A 20851-nucleotide genomic window follows, 5' to 3' on the forward strand; every position below is an offset into this window, starting at 1 on the left:
CCATCCCTTGCACACTCACGTCCCTCCCTTGCACACCGCGCATGCGCACGCCCCCCATGTTACCCCCGCGCACGCGGCTCCCAACATGGCGGCGCGCCCGGCCCGGCCCGGCCCCGCCCCCGGGGTGTGGCACCGACCTCCCCAAGATGGCGGCGCCCTCGGGCCGCGCCCCCGCCGTGCGAGGCGCGGGGGGTTGTGGGGGCGGCCGGCGGCGGGGCCGTCATGGGGAACTGCCACACGGTGGGGCCCAACGAGGCGCTGGTGGTGTCAGGTACGGCCGGGACGGAGGGGCTACGGGGTGACATGGAGGGCACCCTCAGGGAGTTGGGGGTCTTGGCTGTGAGCGGACTGTCAGGGGTTTGAGTGGTTCCTGCCATGGGAGGATCCTGAGGGATTGAGGGGGTCTGTAATGCGGTGTGCTGCGAGGGGGCTTTGGGGGTCGTGGCTGAGTGGGAGCTCTCAGCGATTTGAGGGGTCTCGATCACTGGGGGGAACTGGGGGGTTGTCTCTGTGATGGAGCCGCATGGGAGGGTCCTGGCTGTGAGGGGACTCTCAGGGGTCCCTGTCGGTGGGGACACTGTCATGGAGAAAACCTGTGGGAGTTGGAGGGGGGTTGGTCTCTGTGATGGAGTGTGCGAGGAGGGGGGAATTGAGGGGTACTAGGACTCCGAGGGACTCCAGGAGGGATCCCTGTCATAGGGGGGCCCTGACTGATTTGGGAATAGACAGGGGGGAGGTGGGAGATGCTGTAATGGAGCTGAGGCTCCGGGGTGGGGTCCCAGCAGCACAGAGCGGCGGGCAAGGTGCGGCCTCAGCAGGAGCTGCTGATTCCAGGTGATGTCAGGCACTGGCACCAGCAGAGCTCAAACAGGCTTTGGCTGGCATTGCCAGGAAACTGTTCTGTTCCTGGGGCAGGGCACTGCAGGCATGTCCCTGCAGTGCCCATCTTCATCTATCACATCCTGCTGCAGCTTCCTCACCAGAACATCACCTGGACTCTCAGTGGTGCTGGCACTGGATGCAGGTGATGCCCACTGGACGTGTGGAATGTCACCAGCAGCTGACTGAGGTGACTGAGGTTGGGGTTAAACAAACCAGCAGTGAAATCCCCCATGTCTGATTCAACCTGTAGCTGCTTCAGCCTGTAGCTGCTCCTGAAGCTCCAGGCTGCACTTTGGCATGGACCAGGCTTTGTGCAGACAGTATTATTATTAATTCATGATTGTAGGTGGATTAATTATTGTTAGGTGATGCGAGGGCTGGGAGCTTCCCTCTGTGGCAGACTGAGGCCAGCTGCAAGGTAATGAGCACCGGTAGAAAATGCATGTGAACATCAAGGATGTGCCTCCAGTCACAGCTCTGCCACGCTTGCAACTGTGTTATTGTGGTTTTGGAGCCAAAGCCTCCAGCAGGCTGTGGCTGATCTGTTATCAGTTCATCTCTCTTGGATGACAGACCTGTTACGGGAATTCCTGAGGAGATGCCAGGAGCAGGCTGCAGTTCTGGAAACAAATATGCCCACTCTGCTGGTGGCTTCTAAGGAGTTACAAACCCCACCCAGCAGCTGCCCAGGGCAGCAGTATTCCTTGCAGTTCTTCTGGTCTGCAGTTCCCAGTGGGATTGAAAGCTGATGCTGTGCTTCCCCTCCAAAGGGAACCCTGTTAAAACTGGCACTGCTTGGTGAAATGCCACATTCATGGCAAGCTGTGCTCCAGGTGTGCTGGGATGCCCTTTAGTCTCAAAGCTTGGGTTTGCTTCTGTTCAGCTCTGGAGTTTACGGCTTCCAGAATGAGCCAGCAGGAATTTGTGGCATCTGCTTGCAGTTCCAGGCGTGGTGCTTTTCCACAGCCAGGAGCAGCCAGCCCAGGACATTCCCCGAAGTGCAGCTGCATTTTGGGAAGGGAGCAGAGATCACCCTGGGTTCTGCCAGCTGGGATCGGGTTTGGAGCTGCCACCAGGCTGGTTTTCCTCAGCTGCTGCCCAACGCAGTCTGCTGATACTTGCTGAATCCTGAGGGCTCTGCAGGGCCCTGCAGCTCCTCTGTGCCTGTGTGCATTAGTGAGAGGTTGTAGCTACAAGCCTTTGAAATTCCAGGAACTTGAGCCATGCTCCTTCTGGGAAAAGCAGGGAGGACCTCGTGGGAGAGCATTAATTTGTGTGATACTAAGCTGGATTTAGGGAGAGAGGGGAAGGGGAAGAGAAACTAATAATAATTATCAATAAGCCAAAATAATATTAAATAAGTTTTAGTTAAATTAATTAAAATAAACCAAATATTATTAGAGGCAGGCTTTTGGCATGCAGTCTTGAATTGTCATGTGGTAGTTATTTGAAAGACTTCACTTGGTGGGAGGGTTTTCTTTATTTTCTTTACTCAGCCTATGCCCCTTGGTCTTTAGTCCTGAGCCTCCCCTGGCATTTGGGTTTTTCTGAGGAGGGTTGTTCTTTCTTTTCACTTTCTTGTGAGACACTCAAGTTCCTCCAGTGCTCCAGAAGCAGCCAGCTGTGCCTTGGGAACGTGGAGCTTTGTATCCTTATTTGGGAAGCTGCAGCCCAGGCACAGCTCAGCACTCTGCTGGCACTGCTGTCCGTCCCCTGCTGAGCAGCACCGAGCTCCTTCTAAGAAACTGCACTGCTGATCGATCCATCAGTGAGCTGTGGAGCCCAGGATTTGTAAGGAAGAGCCTTGAGTCTCCCCAGATTGTGGGTCTGACTTTTCTGGGAGAATCCCTTGGTGCAAGGTCTGAGGAGGCTTTGGCAGGAGCCTGGCACATCACTGAGCGTAACTGGGGCTGGTGGAGTTTTCAGGGAGGTACACAGAGTACCTGTTCATCCCCATATCTGAATGTTCCCACCAGCCAAATAGGCTGTGAAATGCTGGGTTTGGGTTACAATCTCATTAAATGCAGCTTTTGTGGCTAAGGTCCATCTGCTGATTTTAAATACAGCACTATAATGTTTCCACGGTGTCACAATAAGGAAATCTGTATTTATAGTTGCCATGTTCATCTAACAGTTACCAAACAGTGTTGCCTAAGTCTCTACAGTTGAGGCATTTCCCTTTGGCTGGCAAGGGCTGCAGCAGAGGAGCTCTGAGGGGAACACCTGGAAATACGTGATGGGGGAAGTGGGCACAGCCCTCCCTGTTCCTGTGTCAGAACAAACTGCTACTTCAGCAGAATTTTGGGAAGTGAAAGGAGGAAAAAAAGCAGGGGAGTGCAACCCAGCCAACCCAGCTTTATCTCCTAGGAGACTCCTGAGGCAAGTATGTTGCTTGTAACACCTACAAGAAGACAAGTAGAGGTATTTGTCATGTTCAGCTAATCTGATTCCTCCTCAGGTGAGCAGAAATCAGCTTGAGAAATATGCTCCAGCCCAGTTTCTCAAATTTTAGTTTGGTGCAGCACCCTTTGGGGCTCCTTGATGTCTGTCAAAGAAGAGCTAGCAGTTAATTCTAGTCTTGTGTAGACATTTCCTGCTGCATGCCAGCAGTCAGGGGTGTGTAACCCTTCCAGGACTGCTCTATGCTCTTCCATCCTGTTCCTGCATCCCTCTTACCCCTTCAAGAACTGCTCACGTGCTATTTTCATGTTACTTTTCTAAGTTGAAAACCTGAAATAAGGATTTCTTGAGGTTCTTGAAGCCCTTCCTGCAAGAGACCTACAGTCCACAGCGAGAGAAGGAACTGGTTTCTCATATAGTATGAAATAAATATGAAACTTCCTGGAAGACCATTGCCAGGAAACTTGACAGTAGCTCACTGTTCAGCTGAATTTATCAAGTAAGTTCCTTGTTTTGGCTTGGATAATGGAATCGAGAATGTGCTTATTGAATCTGCAGGCTGAGCTGGGAATGGGTTTGAGAGCTTTGAAGAGCTGGATCAGGATCAAAACAAACTCTGGAGATTGACCCCAATGGGCTGAACAAAACCCTGTGCAGTTCTGGAAGGAGAAATGTAGAAGTTACATTTAGGTGAGAAGAGTCTATTGCATGAAAATGGAACAAGAAGGTCCAGGAACATAAATGGAACAAGAATGTCCTGTGGAAAGATGTGGAGGGCAGCAAGAGCCACCTGAACCCTCACACTGATGGTGTAATTCCAGTTCTTCAGCCTCGAAAGAAATAGGAGCTTGTGGGAAGGAGCAGGCAGCTTCAGCTGGGGCTCAGGAGGTTTTTTTTGCCCTGTGTTCGTACAGTTCATTCCGTTCAAACTTCTTCAGGGTTGTGGTTGGGGTGCTCCACCTCTTACACCAGGCAAGCCATGCAGGAAACTTGCAGTGGCACTGGTGGTCACCTGCCAGGTTTAACTGAGTGCTCCTGCAGATTTAGGATTGTCATTTTGGCAAGCCAAATGCTTTCCCCACAGTTGGTTTCTCAGTCCTTGTGATGCTCAGGGGTTGCTGAGAGTGCAGCATTGCAGCTGGTCTCAAGTCATGAGTGCTCAGAAGGGCCCTTACCCCACTCATCTGGGATCTTTCCTCCTCAGGAGCTGCTTCTTCACCTTTTTGAGCGTGGTTGGGCTCAAGGTTTCCCTTGTCATGTGCTTGTTAAATCTCCAGGACTTGTAAACTACTCTTTGGAAAGCCTGTTAGGTGGAGGTGGACAATAGCCTCAGACCTTTCCTTTTGGTTTCCAAAAGGAATTTTGGGGTAGTTTCTCAGTGATTTTGTTGTGTAGCTTCATTGTTGTTTGTCTTCTCTGAGTTGCTGTTTATGAGATGAGTTATTAATTGTGTTTTTAAACTCACTCCATAGCATTGTTACTCATTAAGTCATTTTCATATAAACCACATCCAGAACAAGATAGCCAGTATAATCTGCTTTCATCTACTGCAGTGACCATCAGAGGCTTTTATGGATTCAACTCAGAACCCTGCATCTTCTAAAATTAATTTTTGTTAATCTTGTACCATTTCTGCATGTGAACAAATCCTAATTTATACACACAGCGAGGCCTAAGAACCAGACACCGACTTTAGTCCAGGCCCTGCTCTCGGATGTGATTTTCTTTATGTATGCTTTTGCCTTCCTCTATCTGTGCATTATCTTTTGTCAGTAACTGTTTTCAATTACCAACTTTTTCCTGGTCTGTCTGCACTCAGCAGCCTGTTTACCATGACCTGATTTTGGAAAGCTTGCCACTTCCTGCCAGAGAGGTAACTCAGTGCCCGAGTTACCTGGGAGAGCAAACAACACTGAGCTTGTTCAGATCATCCCAGCTTTGATGTTTTGAGCCTTGTGTCCCCAAAACTGTTGAGGCTCATGTTCTTCCTTGCTCACTTCCTGCATCTGCTGAGAGCTCCTTTTATCTACCAACCCCCAAGCGATTAATCTTATTTCATAATAAATTAAAAAAACCCCAAACAAACAGACAACGTGCTTTCTCCTGGCTCTGGGAATTCTTGCTTGAACATGGGAGCCCTTCATTGGGAAGAGGCCAAGCTGGCTGGCAGCTCCCTGGCTATGAATCCTCCATTTGTGGCCCTGCACACTGCCCCGGAAGAGGCTCCGTGGATGTTTGTGGAAGCCACTGTGAGACCCAGTCTGCTGGAACAGTGGGCGTATTATAGCTGGGAAAGGCAATTTCTCTGCCAAATCTCATTGTGCAAGAGGGTTTATTCTTTAGCCTTGCAAAGGTTTTTGCTTTGTTGGTTCCTTTTTCACTTGCTGCCTGAGAATTGAGAAAGAGGCGGCAGGACTGCCATGGAAAATGAGCCCTCAGCTCCTCAGCCTTGCCAGGACGGAGCTCTGCTGCGCTCAGACGTCCAGCATGCGTGAAAGCAGCTGGCTGGCATCCCACTCCTCCTTAATGTGTTAGTTTTCCCTGGTTTTTTTAGGCTTTGAACAATTTTTGACATATAATCTAGCTCAGCAGACCGTGCTCTGCAGCTGTGTTGTGTAGCACCAGGAAGCAAATGTGGAGCTCATTTTGTGTGTGATACTAAATAAGGTATTTCCTTGCATTTCCTACAGAAGAAGAGGAACATCTGTGTGGAGAGGCACTTTCCTGTAACAATGGTGGGTTTAGGGTGCAGAGCTTTCTCAGGATATTATTAAGAAAAAATTAACAGAGGTTTGGTAACGACCACATAGACCCTGGGAAATAAAATACCTTTCCATGTGGTGCTGCTTTTCCTGAGTGCCAGGAACACCTCCCTTCCTGTTCTTGGAAAACAAGGGCCTGGCTGAAAGGCTGAGCTAACCGGGCTGACGCCCTCCAAGAAATGTTAAAGGCATTGTGGTTACTGCAGGATGTTGTATCATCAGCTTCTGTAACGCTTGCCTGGCTGAAATCCCCTTCCAGCTACAGGGAAAAGCTATCCAAAGGCTGGCTCAGAGGTGACAGGAGAATATTCCTCTAGCCTGTGCAGCACAGGAGATCTGAAAAAGCGTGTAAAGAATTTTTCCCGTTTGTGTTTGATTCTTACTGAAATGCAGGGGTGAAGAATTGTAGATGGGGCAGATCTGCTGGTTTGTCAAACACTGCATGGAAGCCAGTGAAGCAGGCAGTGTGTGGCCAGTGTCTGGAAGCAGACAGTGTTTGGAAGTAGGCAGAAGATGGCTAAATGACAGGGAACTGGAGCAAGAGGAGGAGCAAGAAGAGGAGGAGAACAAGGAGGACAGAGTCCCCTCCTGCAGATGGAGGGCCCTGCAGGCATGCTGGCCAGGATGTGTGCTGCTTCTACTCTTCATTTTGACCTATGCAAACAATACTGGTCATTCCTCTTGAAAGGACTGCTGGCTTCATCCTTGTCCCTTTCCCCTCCCACTACCCAAAGCTCTCAGAGCCACTCTGTTTTCTGCATTCCTGCTTTTCCTCTATGCTGGCTCTGTCTTGCCTGCAGAGATCTATCCCGCAGGGCTGGGGCTGGCTGTTGCTCTGTTTGCACAGCACTCGCCTTGCTGAGGCCCTCGGGCACTGCTGTAGTAAGAGTGATTATGGAGAGCAGCTGAGAGAGGGAATTCTGGCTCCATCTGCCTGAGAGTCAGCAGCTCCCAGCCCTGGTCCGAGCCAGGGAACTGCAGAGTTCCTCCCTTCCCAGCCATGAATCTGATCACTGGCAGGGTGCTCTCTTGAAAGGCAGCAGGGGTCGTGTTCTTTAAATCAAAGATATGAAAATCCAGACAGCATCTTCTGGCTTCACTAGGACCACATCTTAAATGTGTCAGAAGAGTTCTGGAGGCTGCCTGAACCTTGGGCACATCCAGCTCTGAGATGGACCATCAAAGCATCAGATACTGTGCTACTTGCACAAGCCAGAATGAGGAGGTGTTTTTGGGGAGCTCAAAGGTTCTTCTATCTTCTAATGCTGATTTGAGAGTTTCTGTGGGAATTTAAGGATGGTGTGAGGGAAAGGAGGTGGATTTCTTATGTGGCTTTCCAAAGCAATTAGCATCACAGTTGAAGATACTGATACTGATTCTGGTTGCTAAAAGGGCTGAAAAAATAAAGCCCTGGTTTGGCATACAGTCCCTTTCTGTGTGTTACTGTTGGTCATAGTGAATTATACAAATACTATTTTCCAACTTTATAAGACAATTCCAAAAAAAGGTTGCCTTGTGAAAACTGGCATGTGAAGCCCATGGAGAGGAGGAAGAGGAGGAACTCCTCTGCCTGTAAGTTATTCCCTGTCCAAGAGCACGTGCACGTGTGTAATCCTGATGTCTCTGTGCTCTCTGCTGTGCTGCAGGTGGCTGCTGTGGCTCTGATGAGAAGCAATATGTGTATGGAGGCTGGGCCTGGGCTTGGTGGTGCATTACTGACACCCAAAGGTAAGGAGAGCCCTGTTATTTGTGGGTTTTTGGAGTGGGAATTTGGCAAAATCATCCCAGTGGGGCTGTCAGCAGTATTTTTAGGAGCACTGTATCAGGCACTGTGTATGAAACCAGGGATGAGGATCAGGAGTTCTTTGCTGGCTGTTGGCATGGGGACAGCTGGGTGCCACAGTGCAAAAGACACACACAAAAAAAGAAATCACATGCTTTCAGCTGGAGTGCTTTTCAAACAGCCTCTGTGTCCACAAGAGGAGCCAAGCTCTGCCCAGTATGGCCCAACCCCTCACCCAGTAACAAACCAGTTCATGGCCTGCAGTGCACCAGTGCCCCCCTCTGCTCCTCAAGTCTCTCTTTGTAAAGATCTGCTGACTGCTGTCACCTTGGGAGCAGACTGTTCCCATTTAAAGCCACGGGATTTCCTTTCTCTCCCTTTCCTCAGTTGTGGATTTTGCTTGCTGCTGCTTACAGTCTGGTCTCTGAGCTGACATGCTGTGGTAGTGCTGCTGTCCTGCTAATACAGCTCTTTGTGTCTAGGATGTGTAGGAATGCTCCCTCCCAAAACATCCCTCATGTTCACTGATACAGGTTTCCTCCATCTGTGTAAAAAAATAACAGGGAAAAGGATAAAGACGTGACTTTTGAGTTTTACACTGAGTGATGGCCAGAGGTTGTAGTTAACCCTTACAGCCTCTTCCAACCTCTTTTCCCTGTACCTCACCAGCAAAGTGAGCATGTGGCTGCCCTCACTCTGCACATGATGGGAGGTGGGAGAGGAAAGAAAAGGCCAGCTTGTGGGCTCAGTGTTTGAGGGCTGCATTTGAGCCAGACAAGCTTCATTCCCAAATTTTTGTGAGACAGCTTGTTGGGAGAACTGTTAATTGAACAAATAGTTCCTGCTTCTCCTCTTCTTCTGAGAAGCAGTGCAGGACCTTGACCTGCCCAGTGCAGAAGATCAGACACATTTGGGAGGCTGATTTATTAAGTTAAGGATAGGCTGAATCCAGGGCCAAGAACTGGATTGCCAGGAACGAGCTGTTACATGATAGAGGTCTGGGCATTATTTAGCAAATGAGGCTCTTGACAGGAATTCCAGCATCCAAACAAACCTTCTGCTTTCAAATCCATACCAGTTCGTGCCGTGGGATGTGGGGCTTAATTCTCCTTTCTTGCATGCCTTAAGCTGTGCCCCAGATGGAGCCCGCTGCATTAACATGAAGAGTGAGACAGATTTCCTTCTCTGAAATTAGGACATTTTTTCTGGAACTGCCAGTGCTGCAAGCAAGAGAGACAGGAGCAATTGTGTTGCTGTCAGCGGCATCCCGCCAGGTAGCATTAACCTGGGAACAAAAGGAACAGTTAGAGCTGGCAGGGTGCTGGGCACTTCTCCTGCTGCAACCTTGAGCACTGGGGAAAAACAAGGGGAAAAAATGCTGTCCCTCTTTAGGGGTCAGAAGTAAAAGCAGTGAGAGAGACAGTGTGGTCTAATATGCCTTTGGGGAAGCCAAATGGTGCTAATTCAGCTTCCCAGGACAGCACTTGGAAGCAACTTCTCTCCTCAATGCCTTAGCCAGGGGTGGGTAGCCAGATCCCTGGTGTTTTCATTTATCTGTCCTCTCTTAAATACTGACATAGAAGCATCTAAATTATTACCAAAAGGAGTTTTTCTGTTTGCAAGCATTACTTCAACAGAGAACTCCAGCTGACACCAGGATGGCACAGTTTTGTGTGCAGGGTGGGGACAAGCCCCCAGCCTGTTTATCCTCACTAAAAGGAACTGCTGGATGCTGTAAACTCCCACCCATGACCAGGGAAGCTGATTATGGAGCCCTGGGAGCAGGCAGTGGGAGAAAGGCAAACTGACCAGGGAAAAGCTGAAACCTGAAAGTCTCGTCTGTCCTTTGCAAGGAGTGTCTTACTCTGTGGTAACTGCTCTGTGTATTTGCTGTCCTACCCTTACTCCTCCCTGCTCAGAGTGTCTTTGGAGGTTTTGACCATCCTCTGTCGCTGCGAGAATGTTGAGACGTCGGAGGGGGTCCCCCTGTACGTAACAGGGGTTGCACAGGTAATAATCCTCCAGCTTCCTAACACACTGTCTAACTGTTTATTTAGTTTTGAGCAGCAGCAGCAGCAGCAGGATAAAATAAAATTTAATGGTTTTCTAATGGGACAGCTGAAATCTCCGTACTCTCCTCTCCTTCCCCTTCTCCAGCACTTGGTCTGTGGCACTCCACAGCTCATAGGTAATGCAGACAGGTACATTCCTGGCAAATTCCAAATCCAGCATTGCTGTACCTAACATTTTCTCCTGCTGTAACCCTTTCCTTGCCATCACTGTCTCCACTGGAGGCTTGGGGGAGAGCAGAAGGGCATCTGGAGGCACACTTTTGTGTGGAGGCACAAGCAGGCCAGATTGGATTCTCTACAGGATTTGGGACAGGTGGGAAGGCAGATTTTGTGCCATTTCAAAATTGCAGCTGTGCCTGGCTCTGCAGTGTTGGCTATGGATTCCCAGTCAGCCCTTCTTCCTCCACATGGAGACACTGCCCATTTTGGATGTTGTCACCTTTGAAAATACAGCACAGAGACCTCAGATGAGTTGCAGCACACAGGACTGGCATTATGAACCAGTAATGACTAAATACCCCTGTGAACAGAACTAAGAAGCAGCACAGTTTGGAAATTAAATTCCAAGTCTAGATTAGGCCTTCAGAAGGTTGAAATCCTGCAGTATCTGATTAAAGCTGTGAACACATGGCAAAAAATGCCTGTGATGTCCTGGACAGTGGGATGTGTTTGATCAGCTCCCAGTTTGCGTGCCAGTTTAATTAGGACAGTGGCCAAGGCAGGCAGAACTTGCAGGATAGGTTTCAGCACTTCCAGCCAATCCTGGAGCAACTCAGCATGCACACAGCAGCCCAGGGCAGCCCCTTCATGGTTCAGATGTTTGACCTGATGTTCACTGACACAAACTCCCTGCCCCGTGGCTCCCTGTCCTGACTCCCAACATCTTTCTGGCTCGTTATGGTTGATACAGGAGCCAGGCTTGGCTTCCTGGAATCTGCCACAGCCCAAGATGTCCCTTGTTTACCAAATGGTGACCTGTCTGCAGATTGCTGGGGCTGACCAAAGTACCTTGAGCCCACCTGGGGTGGCAGAGACAGCTCTGGAGCTGCAGGATCTGTTCCTGGGTGCCTGATGCTCTACAGGTGCAGCCATAAAGACCTGGAGACTCATTTCCATCTTTGGGTCACGGGACACTGGAAAAATGGAGGGAGAGGTGAACCAGGTCAGGGGGTAGGTGTGTGGTAGGGCTAACCCAGGGTTTCTTCAGCATCAGTGTCAGGTTCTGCCAAGCACCAGCACTCATGTGAGGTGGGTGGGAGCATCCCAGTTCTGTGCTGTGCTTTCAAACCAGTGACACCACCCTGTGCTGCCATGGCATTGGGCAGCATGGCACAATGAGCCTCTGACAGAGGGCCCTTTGGGCTCTCAGTGCTGCAGCTTCTGGCTCCTCACTAACTCAGCAGGAGGGAAAGGGCCACAGGATAATTTCCAGTCTGGATTCCAACCTTTGCTGATAAATTACCTTAAAGCATTATCTGAAAATCTATTTCTTGGCCACAATGCCCTGTCTGCCTCCAGTCACAGATGTGGTCCCTTGGCTGCATTCTGTGCCTGCCTTGCATTACCTGTGATGAGTGCAGCAGGTAGCCCGGGGCAGGAGATGCAAAGGGAAGAGCTGAGTGTGTGTAACCTGGAAACGTGCAAACATTTTACGTTTTTTGGCAGGATTTCCCTAGAGATAATGACGTTACAGCCCAGGTGTGAGGACGTAGAGACGGCGGAGGGGGTAGCTATAACTGTCACAGGTGTGGCACAGGTACAGTAACTCCAAAACATCATTTCAGGAATGCATGTCTCTAACTTACCTCTGGTTTTCCCTCTGAAGAGGTTGCTGTTGTCCAGGGAGAGAAGCCAGCTGCTCTGGAATAAACCTTTGTACCAAATCACATTGTCCTTGTTGGTACAAACACGCTCCAGCATGTTCCATGTGGTGAAGGGGGTTGTGACTTCTCCTTCTCTTCCCAGAATAATTTTTTTCTGGTGTCTCATTTGTCCACGTGGCAAATGAGGTGTGTGGGGGTGGACTTGATGTGTTTGTGGAATGCTGATGTGCTGTGGTGCCCTTGGAGCCGTGTGTGACCCCACAGGACTGACCCATAACTTCCTGAGATGGTATTGAGCATTATATTCCTTTGGATTGTTATTGTTAGCACATGGGCCTTGTAATTCTTCATGGTGAGTTAAAGCTTGAAAAAAAGAATTTACTCCCTCCAGGCACTAAAACTGGCGTGTAAAATTTTTGGCTGGAATTGAATTTTTATTCTCTACAGCTTTTTTCAAATGTAAGAACCTGCTTTTGCTGCTTGTGGCAGCACACCAAAACCCTGCACTTCTTGGAGTCTGAGGCCTGCTGTCCTGGTACAGTCTGTCCTTGGGGCCAGGTCCTGCCCTCGGGAGGATGCTGGGAGGGAAATGTTAGTTTTTGAGGGAATTTGGCTCCTCCAATAGGCAGCTGGATGCTGTGATTGAAAATTACTCCTGACAGCTCATTCTGCAATTGGGTGTACAAACCAAGAGCGGCTCTCAGTGCACGCAGGGCTGTGCTCACTCTGTGTCCAGGTGTGTTGTCACAGGAGAAGTTGCTGCCACATTCCCTGTGGGGAGCTCTGGAGCCAAGGGGAGCTGTTGAATGAAAATCCCTCATGGACCCAGCACCCTTGGTTTCTATTTTTCAGTACTTTATATTCATCTTTCACTTAGTTTCCAATCCTTGATATCCATTTAGCCGCTAAGGTGTCACATAACCCCAGTGGTCTTTGCATGGTTGTCAAAAATGTGTGCACCCATGTCTCCCTTCACACTCTTTTCCTAAATCTGTAGGCTTTTCCATCTGTATTTGGTGTTTCTTTGAAGCCAGCATTCCCTTTTGTCCTAGTTTTGGGAAATCCTTCCTGCAAAATGGTCTGGTAGAAGAGGACTGGATCACCAGGTGCCTTGATTTAAAAATGCAGACCCCAGTTCATCTCATTCATGTTATTCTCTCTTCTCACTGTTCATTTTTTTCCATTGACAGTTAATTTTAAAGCTGTGATCCAAGGAATTGCCACACAGAAAGCAGCCTCAAGGCTGTTGGGGATGTGCATGGCAGAGATTACCTTAATTCTGCAGAAGCACTTTTTGAGGCAAACGTTTTTCTGTTAAGGGCTTGAGGAAAAAAAAAAAAAAAGGGAAAAAAACCCAAACAAATTATTCCTAGAGAAACAGCTTTTAAAGTGTTTGCTGCAATGATAGAAGTGCTTAATGTGCATAAGGATGGTGTTCTTTTCTTGAGGAGGGATGTAATGAGTGCTCACCAGCAGCCTCCTTCCCATGTTGGCTGGGTGCTGGGATGTGCTGGGATGCTGCTCCCTTAGGCCATGCTGGGCTCTATATCCTTGTGCAGCATTTTCCTGAGCCTCCAGCTAATTGGATTCTCTGTGCTCACCCCTCACTGCGAGTGCAGCTGGCTGGAGCAGGGTGTGGTGGCATCGATCCTGCACAGGGGATTGCTGGATGGAGGCTCTCTGATCCCCTGCCAGCCATGGGCTCTCCCTCTGGTGGCAGTGACATTTGAGTGTCGCAGTGCCCTGCCTGAAACCCTGCAAAACACGCTGAGCACAAATTGCTCAACTCTGCTTTCTTTTGTGCAGCCTTTGCTTTGGAGGTTGGGATCTGTATTCCATGCAGAGCCAGGCTCCCGTGGGCTGGCCAGAGCTCAGCAGTGGAGGCTGGCTGGCTTTATCCAGAGGCTGAATCATTCCTTGCTCCCAAGTACCACAGGGATTCTCCTAATGAACATCCTGCCCTGTGCTCTGTCCTCCCCGCAGCTCCCGAGGGTGGGGATTGTTTGGAGAGGTGGAATTGCTGGCAGATGCTCACCATAAATGTCGCTGCTGAGTCTAATTGCTTTTGATACTTGCAGAAATCTCCTGTTTGCTGTGAGAGGAGCCTCATGCAGGGCTCACACTCCTGGGTGCAGCTCCAGAGCAGCTCTCCCAACTCCCCCTTGTGTGGGAAGAGCACACTGCTGGCCTGGGTTGTAGGGACAAGAAAAACCACTGTGGAATTGGCCCTGAAATGATCCCAAGAGGCTTTGGGGACAATGCAGAAGAGGATTACCACACTTGCCTGAGGCTGTTTGACATTTTGACTGGGACACCCAGTCTGGGAAGCAGCAGTAGGAAACAGGCTCAGCCTGGGTTGGTGTTTCTAAACATTACAAGGGGCAGGGTTGTGGCAGGTGAGTTTTGGCCAGCTCACTCTGTCTAGCATGGCCCACCTCCTGTCCCCTTAGAAGGTGACAGTCAGTCCCAGCTGTCCTGCTCTGTGGCACTGCCTGGGCCAGGTGCTGCTGTTGGGCTCTGGAGGGATGATTTTGTGTGTGTGGGCTGTCAGACAAGACTCTCAACAAAGAGCTGTGTTGCTTTTGCAGCTGAAAGTGCTAGAGGGTATCAGGATGAGGTCTGTAGCCTGTGAATCCCTCCATAGTGTGCACTGGGACCCTCAGAGGGCCCCTGTACAGCATCTGTGCTTTGGAAATCTCAGAAACAGGTCCAGCCACGGCCCTTAGGGCAGGACTCAGGGTGCCACCAGCTCCTTGTGGGACAGGAGGCACTGCCCAGCCCAGCTGTGTCCATGAGAGGGTGCTGTAGGATCCAGAAAGCTGTGTGACTGCTCTGGACCTGCTCCCTCTCAGAATGTCCCTGTGCCCAGCCTTTGCCTGAGCCCTCAGACTGGACATGGCCACCAGGAGCTGTTGTCTTGGTGAATTGCACCCCTGATAGCTGGGTGCTGTATGCACAGAGCTCCACTGCCTAACACACCCCACAGAGATTTGTAATTCACTTTGCCTTTGAAAAACAGCCCTGTGACCAGCAGGGCCATCCTAAGACCCTGGCTTGGCTGGAATGGGGGCACTTTTAGGCCTGGCTCTCGAGTAAGGGAGGTGAAAACATTGCTGGGGTGGCTGTGTCCCAGCTCTGGGGACTGTCACCAGACTGACCATGCTGAGCAGAACAGCCAGGTCCTGACCATGGCACATTGGGGTCATTGCAAAGGATGCCTGGGAGCTCCCAGCTACAGGCAGGACAAACCAGTGGCCTTATTGTCCCATCCCTCCTTCCAGGGAACACTGAATGGAACCCCTGTTCCCAAGCTGCTCCTTGGGCATGTCACATTCTTTCTCATTCTCTGTCTTTTTGGGGTCAGAAGAATTAATTCTAGTGAAAGAGGAGGAAGAGGAAGGTAACAAAATGAGTTTTGGCCAGAGGTGGTTAATACCCAGCTTTCTTCTGACTGGTGTTGGTGCAATGGCTGAACTGCTGTTTCAGGGGTTTTTGTAGGGTTTCTCTGAGTTGGGTCTGGTAGGGCCAGGCTCTGTCCCCACTGCTGAGCAGCTCCACACTGATCTGCTGTCAGGGTTTGGGCAGGGTTTGGTATTTGTGGTGGCACAGAGAGCAGGGGCTGGTCCAGTGGCCTGGCTCAGCCTGGGGACACCTCAGCCTGGGGACACCTCAGCCTGGGGACACCTCAGCGTGGTCCCTTGGAGCATCAGTAGCATGGGGGCCTGGCAGCCTGGTGGTGGTACTGCTGCTTCTGCTGCTGCTGCTGCTGCTGCTGCTGGGTGCCTGCACCTACTGGACAGGCACCTTCAGTCCCTCTGCTTCTGTCTCCTGTCTCTAGGTGAAGATAATGACTGAGAAGGAGCTGCTGGCTGTGGCCTGTGAGCAGTTCTTGGGGAAGAACGTGCAGGATGTGAAGAACGTGGTCCTGCAGACTCTGGAGGGACACCTGCGCTCCATCCTAGGTATGGAGGGCTCATCCCCTGCAGGCACCTCGAGTGGCTTTGTCCCCTCTCAGCTGGCTGGTCCCAGCAGTATCGCTGCCACCACACAGCCACATGGACTGTCCAGTGCTGCCTGCAGAGGTGGCATCTCCCCTCCAGCACTCCCTCTGCGTGGCTGGGCCTTGTGATAAATGAGTTTTCGGTGCCTGCAGTGAGAGATGTCTGAGTCCCCAAGGGCCACAGGTAGCACATGTGGGTGGTGGTTGCACTTGTGAGACTGAGATGTTGCTGCCCCTGCTGTGGCAGAGGATTACGCCCTTGAGCCCAGTCCTGACAAGATTAGGGACAACCAGGATGTTGCTGAGCTTAGACCCACGTTTTTGTGTGTTACCTGTTCCAAATAAAGTGCTTCACCTTCCTCCCCTCTGCAGGTACCCTGACAGTGGAGCAGATCTACCAGGACAGGGACCAGTTTGCCAAGCTGGTGCGGGAGGTGGCAGCTCCCGACGTGGGTCGCATGGGGATCGAGATCCTGAGTTTCACCATCAAGGTACGCCCAGATGTTGGGCACTGCTCTAGGCAGAGCTGTAGGAGCAGCAGGAGAGCCTGGCCATGACCCCCCTGCTGCAGCTGGAAGGCTCAGGCTGACAGCCTGTCCCAGCCCTCCGGGAGTTTCCATGACAGCCGCCACAGCATGTCCTGTATCCAGGCAGCTGGGCCAAGAGCACCGGGGTAGCTGCCTCTGTAAACAAGCTCGTGGAGAGAGCTGGCTGATAACCCAGCCTCCTGGGAGTGAGGGAAGATGTCAGGATGGCCTCCTTCTCCCTGCCCTGCCTGTTTGTTTGGAGCAGCTGACGTGATGTGTTCTGACCCTGGCCTGACCACACTGAGCTTCAATGGGAAAGGGAGCAAGATGGAGTCACTCATTTGAAGTGGTTATGACTTATCTCCCCTCCCCAGGATGTCTATGATAAAGTGGATTACCTGAGCTCCCTGGGGAAGACTCAGATTGCAGCTGTCCAAAGGGATGCAGACATTGGAGTGGCAGAAGCCGAGCGGGATGCTGGCATTCGGGTGAGTCTGGAGACGTGCTGGGCTTCCCTGGAGCAGCCTTTTCTGCTCCAACTGCATGCCCTGGAGCTCTGCTCTCTGTTCCCTCTCTGCAGGAGGCAGAGTGCAAGAAGGAAATGCTGGATGTCAAGTTCATGGCAGATACCAAAATAGCAGATTCCAAACGGGCTTTTGAGTTGCAGAAAGCTGCCTTCACTGAGGAAGTCAACATTAAGGTGAGAGTATCCCACAGCCCACTGCTGTTCCTGGATGGTCTGTGGTGGTGTTGGTAGCTCTGGGACTTGTCAGCTTCCTCCTCCTACATCTGTTAGGAGAGCTGGAGGCGGAAAACCCAGGTCTGTGTGTCACTGTGAGCTTGCAGCAGATTCCTCTCCTGTTTGCAGCAATTCAGTGGGACTTGGAGAACAGGAAAGGATGGGGAGGGTTGAACCTGGAGCTGATATGGGCTTAAGTGCTGTGGGAAGAGCAGCACTGAGGATTGGGATGTCAGCACTGGGAAAAGGTTCAATAGCAGGAGTCATGTCTGGTTTTGAGGTCCTTATGTCTGTGTACCCGAGTTCATGGCCCTGACCCCTCTTCTCCTCTCCCCCGTGTGCAGACTGCAGAGGCCCAGCTGGCCTACGAGCTCCAGAGCGCCCGGGAGCAGCAGAAGATCCGTCAGGAGGAGATCGAGATCGAGGTGGTGGAGCGCAAGAAGCAGATTGAGGTGGAGGAGAAGGAGGTGGTGAGGATGGAGAAGGAGCTGACGGCCACCGTGAAGCAGCCGGCCGAGGCCGAGGCCTATCGCATCCAGCAGATCGCCGAGGGCGAGAAGTGAGTGAGCCCTGCCCTGGGCCGGGCTGGAGGAGCACAGTGCTGCCCTGAGCCCCAGCTCCTGGGCTCTCTGCAGGGATCCAGGCTGCTGCAGGGCTGCATTTCCCTTGCCAGGGTGAAGCAAATCCTCCTGGCTCAGGCAGAGGCAGAAAAGATCCGCAAGATCGGAGAGGCCGAGGCTTTTGTGATCGAGGCTGTTGGGATGGCCGAGGCTGAGGGGCTGAAGCTGAAAGCAGAAGCGCTCCAGAAGTATGGAGAAGCTGCCCAGCTGGCTCTGGTGCTGGATGCACTGCCTGAGGTGAGGAGGGGGCAGCTTTCCCCTGCTCCAGGTGGGCTGGGGGGGCTCCCAGACTGGGCCAGGTCTCCTGGGGGCACAGCAAGGCCCTGTAGGGACCTTTCCCAGTGAGCTGCTGAGCAGTTCCTTGACTCTGTGCTCTCCCTGCTTCCCCAGATCGCTGCCAAAGTGTCTGCTCCCCTCTCCAAAGTGGATGAGATCGTTATTCTCAGCGGAGAGAAAGGCAGCACCATGTCTGATGTGAACCGTCTCCTGGCTGAGATCCCCAACTCCGTGCGTGCCATCACTGGTGTGGATCTCACAAAGGTGAGCTGGGCACAGGGACTTGCCTGGAAGCTTTCAGCCTCCCAGGGAGCCTCTCCTTCCCCAGCCCTGACCACCACGGAGTGCAGGCAGTGCCCTGCCTCCCCCTCCTGCAGCCCTAACAACTTCTCTCTTCCCCTCCTGCAGCTTCCTCTGTTCCAAAAAGCCACCGAGGCCAAGGAATGAGGTTGGCCAACCCAAAGGTAGTGAAGATCACTCCCTGTTATGCACTCCGACATCAACTGCCTTCAACACATGGGAATTCCTTTTATATCAAAGACAATCCGAGTTTCGTTTGTAACTGGTGCCTTATTTTGTAGGGCCAGAAAGATGCATGTCCTGTCTGCTGCTCTTTTTATTCCAAAGCTGAGAGAGGATTTATTTTCTAATTAACTTTGTGTTGTCTCAGGCCAATCCTGTCCCCAGTTATGACTGGCAGCTTGTCTGGTGTTGCAGTCCCTGTGCCTTGCTGTTCTCTGCCCTGGGGTGAGCACCTGGGACTCGGAGCAGAGGCTTGGGATGGGGAGTTTTAGGAAGAGAACCAGGACCCCCCTCCCCTGGGCTCCTTGCCCTGTCTCAGTGACCCTCCTGGGCCCTGTCCTCTGCCCACAGCTGTCCCTGTGGCTCTCCCTGTCCCTGTGTCTCACCCCCAGGGCCCCCACAGTGCCAACAGCCCTGCCCAGGCTGCGTGGGTGGCACTCAACCCCCACAAAAGGTGACAATCCAGCACTAGCAGTGGGTGCTGCCCTTTCCCATGCTTGGGGAATTTTCCTCACAGGATCTGAAGCAGGGAGAGCTCCAGGGGAGAGAGGGAGCCCAGTTCAGCCCTGGTGAGATCTCACCACCACGAATACCAAAAAGTAGCGCTGTGCCAAAGGCACCCATCCCCTGAGAGGGCAGTGAAGCCACTGTGCCTGCTGTTCCCAGGTGCTGTGACACTTCCCAACCCCACAACTACTCAAGCAGAGTGGTGGTCAGAGGTGGCTGTGGGACCAGCAGGACACTGAGGTGGGGACAGGCTCCCCCAGCACAGCCTGTACGGCTGCCTCCCTCCCTCCCCCTGCCTCTTAGGCCAGTGGCTTTGCTGCCTTGTGACAATGTGAAGGAGATTGTCCCCGTGTGTGCCCCAGAGCCCTGTGCTGGCCCGTGCCCTCCCCAGCCTGTCCCAGTGCCCGTGTTCAGCGTGGCTGGCACAGCTCAGTGTGTGCAGTCAGCCTGGCGCTGCTGGCAGTGGGGCTCTGGGGGTCCTGCACCCCCAGCTCGGTGCCCCCCCCCCGTGCCACGGGGCGGCCGCAGGTCCCTCCCGGCGGTGTCCTTTGCCAGGGGTGACCCTCGGCGGGTGCTGCGGGGCCCCCCCGTGCCCTCCGTGCCGTTATCAGCCCCCGGCCTGCGCTGGCCCGAGGGCGGCGGGCAGGCGTGCCGGGCCGGGCCGGGCCCTATCTGCATGTGCCGCCACCCCGCTGCCGTGAGATAATAAACCCTTGAATAAACCCTTGTCACCTCCTGCTGGGCTCTGTCTGTCTGTCCCGCCCCGGCTGCCCTGCGTGGCTTGGGCTGGCCGGGGGCTGCTGGTCCGGGGGTGCTCCCGCGGGGATGGGGGACAAGGAGTGCAGGAGGTGAGGTTCCAGCTCAGGCTGCTCCTCCAAGGCTCCTGGGAGCTGGTGGCTTCCCCGTGGTCACCGTCCCAGCCCTTGTCATGCTCCCCCAGGGATGAGTGTGGAGCCAGGAGTGAGCCCCATGCATGGCCCGTGTGACCCAGGGGGTGGGTGACCTCTGCAGGGGCACCCCAAAGAGTGACAGGTGCTGAAGGCGCAGTGTCACAGCAGCCAGGCTGGTGGCAGCAGCTCACGTCCCCTGCCCTGCCACCAGAGCCCTGTCCCAGCCCCACACGCCCTTCCCTGCCCTGGGGGACAGCAGGGTGGGTCTGGGGGTACCTGTCCTGCTCAGGGTCACCCTGCAAGCAGGACCAGTGACAGCCAGCATGGGGGGCTTGCTGCACTGCCCTCCCTGGGGAAAATGGTTTCTTTGTGCCCTGCAGACCCTTCAAGTCCCCCTAAACCCAGAGCAGGACAACAGGCCCTGTCCTCTGTGTCCTGCAGGGTGGCCCTGCAGATAGACAGGGTGGGGACGGCTCTGCAGCTCCCAGTGCCTCCTTATCTGGAGCCAGCCACACTGTCCTGGGGCAGCATGGCTGCTGGGAGGGCTGTGGCACTCAGGGGTCTCTGTGGCATCTGGGGGGTCCCACACCAGCTCTGGGGACACTCAGGCCCCCTCTGCCACTGTGGGGTACAAGGCCACGGGGCAGGGCTGCCCTTGGGTGCTGAGCAGGCAGCAGGGCTGGCAGGCAGCACCAGCATGGAGACAATCCCATGGGGACAATCCCTGGAACTCACCTGGAGCTGGCAGGGCTTGGGGACTCAGGGACACTGCCTGTGTCACTGCTCTGCGCGCTGGGGTGCCTGTGCCACAGTTTGGGGAACGCTGCAGGCTCCAGGACTCCTCTGGGTCACAAAAGGGACCAAACCAGGAGGTCCCTTGCAGTCCCCAAGTCCCCACAGCCTCATGGCCTGAGACAGGCTCAGACCAGGGCTGGACCCTATGCCCCCTCCTGCCAGGGTCTGCCCAGGCCAGGGGCAGTGTGGTCCATGCTGTCACCCAGAGGTGACAGAGGGTCCAGGAACACCTTGTGTGGCAGGGCAGGGTCCC

The 20851-nt window shown here is 52.9% G+C and overlaps 1 protein-coding gene and 1 long non-coding RNA gene across 12 annotated transcripts; one reads left to right on the forward strand and one right to left on the reverse strand.

Moving 5' to 3' along the window:
- The first annotated feature begins 193 nt into the window (after positions 1 to 193).
- Positions 194 to 19649, forward strand: FLOT2 (flotillin 2). Of its 4 annotated transcripts, none has more exons than XM_054647154.2 (11): positions 194 to 271; positions 7691 to 7772; positions 9747 to 9837; positions 15561 to 15684; positions 16095 to 16213; positions 16624 to 16737; positions 16830 to 16949; positions 17333 to 17547; positions 17662 to 17845; positions 17999 to 18148; positions 18293 to 19649. In XM_054647154.2, exons 1-11 carry the CDS (start codon positions 223 to 225, stop codon positions 18329 to 18331), a joined length of 1287 nt encoding a protein of 428 aa, XP_054503129.2. In that variant the 5' UTR covers positions 194 to 222; the 3' UTR covers positions 18332 to 19649. The 4 variants fall into 4 exon arrangements, with proteins under 4 accessions (XP_054503129.2, XP_054503128.2, XP_077044870.1 ...); XM_054647153.2 differs by lacking the exon at positions 9747 to 9837 and adding an exon at positions 11565 to 11655 and having other exon boundaries at positions 195 to 271; XM_077188755.1 differs by lacking the exon at positions 9747 to 9837 and having other exon boundaries at positions 228 to 271.
- LOC129129343 (uncharacterized) lies at positions 8737 to 20851 on the reverse strand. 8 transcript variants are annotated; one of them, XR_013184872.1, is made up of 6 exons: positions 20539 to 20851; positions 16648 to 17773; positions 11705 to 11770; positions 11465 to 11529; positions 10919 to 11032; positions 8737 to 9112 (listed from the first exon to the last, which is right to left on the reverse strand). It is a non-coding gene; the product is annotated as an uncharacterized LOC129129343 (long non-coding RNA). The 8 variants fall into 8 exon arrangements; XR_013184868.1 differs by lacking the exon at positions 11465 to 11529; XR_013184873.1 differs by lacking the exons at positions 11465 to 11529; positions 11705 to 11770 and adding an exon at positions 12995 to 13043.

Source organism: Agelaius phoeniceus, chromosome 20 (genome assembly GCF_051311805.1).
Source record: "Agelaius phoeniceus isolate bAgePho1 chromosome 20, bAgePho1.hap1, whole genome shotgun sequence".
NCBI lineage: Eukaryota > Metazoa > Chordata > Aves > Passeriformes > Icteridae > Agelaius > Agelaius phoeniceus.

What these genes read in the sequence shown, in the direction of transcription:
- FLOT2 (XM_054647154.2), top strand. Translation starts at nt 223, where the DNA reads ATGGGGAACTGCCACACGGTGGGGCCCAACGAGGCGCTGGTGGTGTCA. An exon ending in ACGTAACAGGGGTTGCACAG is followed by an intron (nt 9,838 to 15,560) that starts GTAATAATCCTC and finishes TCCTGTCTCTAG; the next exon opens with GTGAAGATAATGACTGAGAA. An exon ending in TCCTGAGTTTCACCATCAAG is followed by an intron (nt 16,214 to 16,623) that starts GTACGCCCAGAT and finishes TCCCCTCCCCAG; the next exon opens with GATGTCTATGATAAAGTGGA.